The 10,011-nt window shown below is 40.6% G+C and overlaps 1 protein-coding gene across 2 annotated transcripts in view; it reads left to right on the forward strand.

Annotated features, from left to right (window-relative positions):
* NTF3 (neurotrophin 3) overlaps positions 1 to 5,612 on the forward strand; it is a 49,247-nt gene extending 43,635 nt beyond the window's left edge. For both annotated transcript variants that reach the window (XM_015629027.3, XM_015629026.3), the window contains one exon: positions 1,842 to 5,612. In XM_015629027.3, the coding sequence (XP_015484513.1) occupies positions 1,842 to 2,636 (795 nt within the window). In that variant the 3' untranslated portion in view covers positions 2,637 to 5,612. The remainder of the gene's footprint in view (positions 1 to 1,841) is intronic.
* Positions 5,613 to 10,011: the final 4,399 nt, after the last annotated feature.

A 10,011-nucleotide genomic window follows, 5' to 3' on the forward strand; every position in this document is an offset into this window, starting at 1 on the left:
CACTGGTAAGGCACATTTGGAGTGCTGTGTCCAGTTCTGGGCTTCTTAGTACAGGAGAAAATTCATGAAAATTATTAAGGATTAGGAAAACTGTACCAGGAGAAGAGGCTGAGAGAGCTGGGGCTGTTCATGCAGCAGAAGAGAAGTCTCAGAGGGATTTTATTTAAGTGTAAAAGGGATTAATAAAGGTGCAGGGAGGGAGGAAGGGAGGGAGGGATTAATAAAGATGGAGTCAGGCTCTAGTCAGGTGTGTCCATGAATGACAAGAGGCAATGAGAAAAAATTGAGATATAAGAAACACTGCTGATACATGAAATGTGATTTTTTTTTAAGGGTGGTGAAACACTGGAAGGGGTTGTCTAGAGAGTTGTGGAGTCTCCATCCATGGAGATACTCCAAACCCGAGTAGGCACAGCTCTCTGCACGCTGCCCTGGCTGATACTCCTGTGAACGGTGAAATTGGCCTAGATGATGTCCTGAGGATCCTTCCAGCTCCATAAGGAAAATCAAATTCAAGGCTTTCCTGAGTCACTCAAAGCAGTGACAAAGCAGTCAGGGTTTATCACTATGACTATGAGGGCACTCTGAGTTTTGTATTTTCTCTTTCAATACACTACTTGTACAGCAAATTTATAACCAGGGGTGCTCTGTAGTAAATGATTCACATCCATGACTTAGGATTTTACACTGAAAATTGATTTAATTTAAATATAACTGCCAATACCAAATATGCAGGTGTTCAAATATACAAGGAGAAAAACCACCTCTCTGGACAGTTGCTCCTGGCTCTCAGCTACACAAACAAGATGACAGAAAGGCTTAAAAAGCAGTGACAAATGAGCTTCTAGAATATGAGCAGAAGGTAGAATTAGGAGACCACCAGAAGCCATATAGAGCAGTGTGTGGCAAAGTAGAAAGAAGCAGCACGCTTTTAGGAATGGTTCCCAAAACAGTGAATCCTTGAACAAGGCTTTTCCATTTTAGGAGCTGGTGGGGAGAGAGATGTCCTCAATTTGTCCTTGAATATTTTTAATTTATATCAGTTTTGTTTCACCTTATATAAATGTAATGAAGAAACTTCTTTTAAAACCATTAAAAAAAACAGTCCTCAGTCCTGAAAACAACCCCTGCAAAATGGTTTGTGGGTCCATATGAATTCCCCACTTATATTATAGAGACCTAATCACCACTCTCTGACTTTACCACATCATTTTCCTTCAAGAACCCTTTCCCTTACCAGGAGGAGAAAGAGAACAAAAGCGCTATTGAAACACAGGATTTATTTCCTTCTTATGGTAACATTAAACAGAAGCCACTTGATAAATATGAATTTGATGGGCCTGAGAGATCTCAGCACACAAAACCTGACAACAGTCAGCAAAGTCAGAACTTTTTCATTTTACACAGTGAGACAATTTTCTACTCTGCATGATCCTGCAATTTTGACACTAAATTTCTCTGTGGAATAAATTCTGTGGAAGTAACTTGGCCTCTCTCTGCTGCCAAGCCCTGGCCATACTATCCCAAGAACCGGCTACCTCTGCAGAGAAAGGGCTTAACCGATATATATGCCACTGTGCATGGAAAGGGGAAAAGGAAGGCCTAAAATATAGATGAAACATTGAAAAAAATAAAATAAAATTTAGAAAATAGTTGCACTCATTATAAAGTATAACAAATAGCATCTTCAAAGAAATACACAGCCTGTGTTTCTATATCTCTATATATGTATCTTTAAAGACATAGATGTTACTAAAACAATTTTCCGATTTTCATGTTTACAGCCTCTAGCAAACCTCCTTCTTGAACTGTTTAAACTTTGACTCTCTGTTTCTTTGCAGATCTTACAGGTGAACAAGGTGATGTCCATCTTGTTTTATGTGATATTTCTCGCTTACCTTCGTGGCATCCAGTCTTCCAACATGGATCAAAGGAGTTTGCCAGAAGATTCGATAAATTCTCTTATTATTAAACTCATTCAGGCAGACATTTTAAAAAACAAGCTTTCTAAGCAGATGGTAGACATTAAGGAAAACTATCAAAACACAGTGCAGAAAATAGACACTCAGCAAGAGATGGATGGAGAGGAAAATGTGAAATCAGACTTCCAGCCAGTTATCTCAGTGGATACAGATCTCTTGAGGCAGCAGAGACGCTACAACTCACCCCGAGTCCTCCTGAGTGACAACACGCCGCTGGAGCCACCGCCACTGTACCTGACGGAGGATTACATCGGGAATTCCGTGGTGGTGAACAGAACCTCCCGGCAGAAGAGGTACGCGGAGCACAGGGGCCACCGGGGAGAATACTCGGTTTGTGACAGTGAAAGTTTATGGGTCACGGACAAATCCTCCGCCATCGACATTAGGGGACACCAGGTGACAGTTCTGGGAGAAATTAAAACAGGAAACTCTCCGGTTAAGCAATACTTTTACGAAACGAGGTGTAAAGAGGCCAAGCCTGTAAAAAACGGCTGCCGCGGCATTGATGACAAGCACTGGAACTCCCAATGCAAGACATCCCAAACTTATGTCAGAGCACTGACTTCAGAAAACAACAAACTGGTGGGCTGGAGGTGGATAAGGATAGACACCTCCTGCGTGTGCGCCTTGTCCAGGAAAATAGGAAGAACATAGATCTGCATCTCCTTGCTATATAAATTATTACTTTAAATTATATGATATGCATGTAGCATATAAATGTTTATATTGTTTTATATATATTATAAGTTGACCTTATTTATTAAACTTCAGCAAATCTACAGTATATAAGCTTTCTTTGTCAATAAACAAGAGCAAAGGGTGTGTGCCTCTGCCGTGGCCAGCTCTGGGGTTTCTTAGACTACATTTGTGACACTGCTTGTTGGCAGCATACCGTAACCTTCCTGTAAAATCTGTAAATTCAGTATTTTTCATTCAGTATTGTCAAACCAGTGACTGTCATTTAGTAAACTTGTTAAAAATCAGATCAATGCCCAGAGTTGTGTACATATTTATATTCCTTGTTCTATATGTCCATATTTAATTGGATCTGCAGCATTGACTCCTCACCACCAAAACCAAAAAATGACCAAAATACGTGTTGTAGGCTGCAGATGATGTCAAATTTTCATTTGACATCATCTGCATCAGGTAGCCCTAAAAAAAAGTCTCTCTGTATTATGCCAGTTTTGCCAGTGAAATGACCATTTTCCCTCTGTTAGCATTTCAGAATGGCTGCTAGTAATCCAGGAACATCCATTTGTGTTTTGGAAGCACATTTGTTTTGCAACTGTTTCTAATGCTGCCAGTGCTTCATTGAAAAAATATGAAAGAAATCTGAAATATTTGTAGCCGAAAGTTGCTGAAGCCAAAAACTGATCTAAATGGATTGTTAATATAATACATAAAAGATGGTTTTTTGTGATCAGCCTCTTCCTCCTCACACGAATCAGTTATCTTCTGCTTGCATTGTTGGTTCATTCTTCTCTTAGTTTTTAAATTAGAAGCAAAGCTGGCGGTGTCTTTACCTTAAAAGAGACTTTGGCTTGCAAATTGTAGTAAAGAAAGATGTGATATCCTGGCATGGATATCAAAGCCACAAGCCTGTACAAAGGTTTCCTTCTCCTCAGCAATCCATCCTCCATCTTTCACAAGGGGAAAATGTGTTGAAGTGCTTGACAAACCTGGTACCTTTCACAGGAACATGAAATGGATGGTGACTAATATCCATGAAGTCTGTAGTTGTACTGAAATTCCCCAATTAAACATATGAGTTGTTGCTTAGGACAGACAAATTGTGCTAGCGTGTATTTACCTCAGATTCTTCTTTGGATTGTCACGTAGCTCCACTGGGGACACAAATAATGACACTACTTGAAGAGATGTCCCATTACACATTAGCTGTGCAATGCCCTGGATGGGATCCCACTCCCAGGAAGCAAATGAAAGTTCATGGCTGGGAACAGAATTCAGATTGGGCTGCAAGTTATCTGTGTCCAGAAAGATCTAACCCACAGCCAGGGCTGTGGGTCAGGGCTTTATTCAGAAAGTTTTACTCTCTTTGTTTTTTGTTTTGTTTTGGTTTGGTTTTTTTCTGAGGGTTTTACAGCTACAGCTTTTGCTGCCATAGCATGTTCAGCATCACAAATGGAAATGAGATCAGAGCCCTCAGACACGAGGTTGCAGGATGCCTTTGCTCATAAAGCTTTCATTCCTGGAAAACCAGCTTCAAACATGCACCAGGCCATGAAATGCTGCATACTGTGCAGTCTCCCCTAAACCCTTACAGAAAGTACTACACACCATAAAGCCACCAGGGAGTTGGACAGGTTGCCTTGAGGCCAAGCAGTGGAGCAGTCCTGTCTTGGAAAGCCAGGCTGGAGCACATGTGTATTTTCTTCAGGGGAGGCCAGAAGCAAAGCTTTTGAGACCCATCTCAATTTTCAACGTGAGGCCAGGGTATTTTTATTATTTATATTATTTATATTACCTCACAGGAAGTATCATCACCTTGCAGCACTAAATCCTAACTTTGCTTCAAGCAATAACAACTTCAGAGGTTCAATACCAAGGCAGTCATCAAAATGAGAGGATATAATATAACAAGGAACTCAGTATCTGATAGATCTGATTAGAATACTTCTCATTTCTTGGCAAAAAATTTAAAAAGAAAAAAAACCCCACACCACAGAGATTTTGCTACTTTTCCTAGTAGGAAAGTTTAAGTTTGAACTAAATTTTTTGGCTTGGGGGAATAAGCATATATTTCAGAGTTCTGCCCCACCAGAATTTTTGTAAGTTAAAAGCATTATTTTATGCCCTGAGTTCCCAAATAAAGATCATTTGCAGATCCTGGGAGCAACTGAGAGCCGATATAGTTATGGATCATAAACGTCAGAGATCTCTTTGTTTCACTGTGCCACATAGGCCTATCTCCATGTGAGAAGAAAAGGTAAGGAGACCAATTTAGCTTAGTGGAATCTCATTAATCAGAAACCACCTTGTTCCTGCAGTGTGAATGTCACTTTTCTTTATATCACTGTAAATCCAGAGAAAATCTGATGAAGACAGGGAAGAAAACGTAGCTTTATAGCAATGTAAACAACATCAGAGTTGATTCTAATGCCTTTATTTCTGCTCACTGAAAATCAAGGGAGGTTCATTCTTTAAAGGTTCAAAGAAAGCCATTTGTCATTTCCCACTGTAAATCCAGAAAAAGGAACTGGTCTTTGACTCTTGACTTTAACAAGTATTTTACAAGCAGCCAGCAAAAGTGTCTTGGAGTAAATATGCCTGTCATCTGAAACACATGAGATGAGAACAGAGTGTGGTGTGTACGGTTATTAGACCGGCTGCCTCTTTCCCACCCCAGGATAACAATGAGCGGAAGTGTTACCCCCTGGATCTGATCCAGCTTCCACTAAAGTCAATGGGAAAAAAAATCATCTCACCTTCTCCGGTGGAAGCTGGATCAGGCCCCAAGTGAAGAAAAACCTGCAGATCTCAACCAGAGAGCAATGCAATCCCACACATCAGTAATGTGTTCCTGTAAATCCTGTGTACACAAAAGATGCTGTATAATTTTGTAATGAGTTTGTAAACAAAGCCTGTAATAAATTTGTTAAGGTCTAATTCTCTTTTCACTGTAGCCAGGGATGGTTTCATTGTTGACTTTGGTCATGGCACAATGAATTCAAAATTCCTATCCAACTCTTTTTTTTGTTTGTGTTAAATAATTAAACAAAATATTCAGCTCTCAACACCAGTTCAATGTAAGCATTCTAAAAATCACTTCCATTAGGCAGCTCAGATGCTCTGTCAATATTGTTTTGCCAATAGAACATTATAAACGCACATTTGATTTAGATTTTCTCCCAAATGACCAAATGCTATTCTGAAATTGCCTGTCTGTGTCAAAGTGTATTTTCTCCTCTTTTCCCCCCTAGTTTTTTTTCCAGTCCATTTAGTAACAGCAAAAAATGCTCCACTGAGGTTTTGGAAAACCATCTGCATTTATTTTATCACCTTTGAACATGTGTTCAGGAATGAAGTCTGTGCAGAGAGTTTACTGCTACCAAGAGATTTGTGCGGCTGCACCAGGAAGAAACTTTGACTGGACTTTACAGAGTGTGTGCTCAAAACCACTCTGCTCATACTCTGTTATTTCGATTCTTTAGCAACCCGAGGCTTTTGCATTGTGTATCAGCAGACAATACCAAACAGGAAATGAGCCTGATTGGGAGTTTCAAAATTAAAAATTTCATGATAATGACCTGCTATCTCTGACCTCTCAGCGAATGAGTTTGCCTAGCGAAGTCAAGAGCAGGAACATTTGTTTCATTTTATAGAGACATTGTGGCAAAAGGAATGGGATTCTGTGCTCTCCATGCTTGCTAAGCATGTGTAATTCATCATGGATGTGGGGCAGGAGGAGGAGGAAGAGGAGGAGGAGTAGGATAGGATAATAAGCACTATAGCTTGTGAGAAATAAAAGGCTGTGCTCCGGCTTGGAGCATTTTAAAGTGTGGAGGGGTTGTTCTCTGAAATGCTTTGTCTGTATTTTGTTACAGCAGATGGCAGAATGACGAAGCAAGCACAGATGTGGTGTAAAAAAACCAAGCAATATGGGGATAACAAAAAACTTTCCTGGGAAAGTCGGCTGCTCACTACCACTGTGGGTCCCTGCAGTTCTGGGCAGGTGATTGCAGAGCTCAGTAATGACATCCCTAGTTCAATGATTTAACTAATCCCTGTGGAAAAAAAAAATTAAAAATCAGGTTTGTTTTCTTTTTTTTCCCTGAAGCTCATTACATTCATGAGCTGGATAATTTTCTTTCTTTTCCTTTTTTTTTTCTTGTCCCTTTGAGATTTGTTTGTTTGTTTGTTTGATTTTTGGTAATCCCTAGCTGCTTTCACACCTCTGATGAACAACAAGTGGTAATGCTTTGCATGAATGTCCCCAAATATAGATTTCCCCTTTGTTTTAGGTCTGAGCTTTGATGCCAGTGGCACCTGAAAGCCATACTTCCAACCACAGAACTGGCCTTTTGATGTCATGACCTCATGTTTCCGGACATTTTGATCACAGGGTCCTATTTTGGAGCTCTTACCCACGCAATAGGTGAGATCATGACCCTGAGGCAATTGAGAAGTGGCTTTGTACACAACAACCAAGGAGCAAAAAGTGAGGCAGCCCTGTGCCAGCTTTGCATTCACCTTCACACATCTGCTCTGATTTCAGTCTTGAGTTGCACAATCAAGAACTGGTCATCAAGGATTGCGTTCTGCATGCCCAAGGGCTAAGATGCCCAGGATATCCTATAATGGTTGGACTTGGAAATGACCTTAAAGATGATCTCATTCCAACCCCCCTGCCATGGGCAGGGACACCTTCCACTAGAGCAGGTTTCTCAGAGCCACATCCAACCCGGCCTGGAACACTCCCAGGGATGATCTTTGGCAGAAGGATAATTTCTCAGTTCACATAAACATGCCCTTTGAAGATCTGGGTATATCTTCTGTAAAAGGCTGCTGTGGTTGCAGCACTGGCCCTCTCCAAAACACAGCACATTGTCACTCTTTGCCTGTGTCACAGGCAGCAGACAGAGTCATTGATAGAACAGCTGATTCATCCAGGGGAGGCTGCTAAGGAGGCAGGTAGCGTGGTCCTTTCCTCTAAGCAAAAATATTCCCATGGAGGGTGTGAGGAAAGCAAAGGAAGTGCTGATAAAATGTAGGGAGTCAGAGCTGTTAGGCGGCAAAAATCTTGCAGAGATTTTGGAAAGTGAAGGAGAATTCAGATGTTCAACTGTAACATCAGATGAAAGGCTCTTTCCTGCTATGATAAGGGTTAAGTAAATATCATTAGATCATCTGTAGCAGTAATTCAAAAGCAAAATGAACCTATATTAATTGGGGTTAATCCCCCTGTGTTATTGAGGAATTAACCACACTTGTTGAGCACAGATGATGAAGCCTTGCTCTCAGTTACCCTGTTCAGCCCCTGATTTCAGCACTCAAGACTATGAAGCTGTTAAGTGAGGGCAAAATTTGGCTCCAAAGGTACTAAATCCACACGGACTGCATGATGGGGAGCCCACATTGGAAGCATTATCCACCACACAAAACAAGCCAAGTTTTTAACATGAGTTCATAAAAATTGCTCATTACTTTGTCTAGTTCCAGGGATTTAGGTTTTAAAATAAGTTCTGAACCGTCTGGTATGACCAGTACGTATATATTTAGCAGCAATTTACAAAAGAAAAGAACCCCGTAAATGGAAATATGCAGCAAAATACTGTGTCTAGCACTGCAAATAACCTCTGTTGATTCTTATTTATGTCCTTAGTGTCTCAGAGAGGAATTTTAATACAAATCTTGGTTTTGTTTTACACACCATATTTTGCAAAATAACCACTCAACTTACTGCTTGTAGAGGTTTGAAGTGTGCTGTCTTTGTGGATAATGAAGCAGAAACATGGCTCTAAAGCTGCTGAGCAATGTAAGAGTTGCAAGTCCCATGTTTGTACAGCAGAGAGTGAAAACAAACGTGTGAAAATGACAAAATCAGTTTCTCAGGCTCAGAAATTAAATATGTTTTACAATATCAAATGACAGCTTTTTTCAAGTTTTTACAAATATCTCTATTTGTATGTGACACAGCCCACTGCTCACATGGAGCGTAATTGTGTAATCTTCATTACTGCAAAAATCTACTCAATGTGATTCCCATTCAATTCAGAAAACAGAAATTTGCTCATTTCCACACTGCTAACAGATCATTCAGAATAACCCCAATAGATGAATAGAAATCTCAGGTCAGAGCATGATTGCTGAATTTATGTCCTAAGGATAAAACTACCAGGAAGGAATTTTTTTTCCTGCAGTGAGTGAGAGCTCTGCTGCCACATTCACAGTGTCTATGCCATGCATAGACCTGTTTGAAGACTTTAGGAGGAAGAATCTGGTCAGCTGAAGAATTGATGGGAAGAACTGGGAGATGGATGGGGCAATAATTATTACATGGTCTCATTGAAAACTGGATCCCTCAAACACATAAAATGCAGCCCTCAGGATCCTCCTGATCTCAGGATCTAACTCAGAGATGCTTATTCCCTAGGTCAATAATCTTGGATTACTGAGATTTGGCATCGGGACATGGTACTTGTCCTAGGCGGGGGTAAAGGTGAAAAAAAACCCTTCTCCCACCATAATCAGATAACAGCAATTATGCAAGAAGGAGTTCTCATGGGAACAATTTTGTCTCAAACTCCCATGGCTTTTTTCTTTTTTCTTCCCGCAGAAATGGAGGATATGGGTTTCTGAGAAAGGGCCTTCTGCCTGTAGTTTTCTCAGAGGGCACTGGAGAATGGAACTTAGGCATAAAAAAGAAAATTGTCATTGAGCAGAGTTTTTCAGAGACCTATTTTCCCTTCACTGCAAAAGTATGTGGTGAAATTTCCTGATGGAGACTGTGCTGCAGGGAGAATTTGCATGCGAGTGACAATGAAAAGCACCTCAGTATCGAGTCTGGATTGAGGAGAGGAGCTCAGAAATCCCTATGGCTCCTTCCTCTCTTTTCCTAAATGCCCAGGGGGATTCAAGGGTGTCAGTGGCACAAAAAGGGAGAGCAGTGACAGTCGTTGCAGAACACACTTCTCTGTTCACAACAGTCAGGCAAAGGCAGCACAAGGACAACGTCATTGCCGAGGCCGATCCAGGACATGCCCTTCATCTCCCTCCACAGCATCTCAAAAAGAGGATCCATAATTTCATAAACCAGCTTTAAAAAGTATCAAGGCAATGCTGCAATGGTCTGTACCTGGTGCACACAAAATGAAAGGCAAAATCTGGTGGAATTTTTTTAGTGGTATTTGCTGTCAAACAGTTTATTTGAATCCAGAATGTACAGGAAAAAATTATGTGAATAGTGGAAATTGTCTAAGTCACACATACAATTAGTAAATACTTTGCTTTATTATGATCTCATGCAGGTTTAATGTCTGACTTCAGTGGGATTAGTCCCAGTTTT

The sequence above is a fragment of the Parus major genome, chromosome 1A (assembly GCF_001522545.3).
Source record: "Parus major isolate Abel chromosome 1A, Parus_major1.1, whole genome shotgun sequence".
In the NCBI taxonomy this organism is placed as follows: Eukaryota; Metazoa; Chordata; class Aves; order Passeriformes; family Paridae; genus Parus; species Parus major.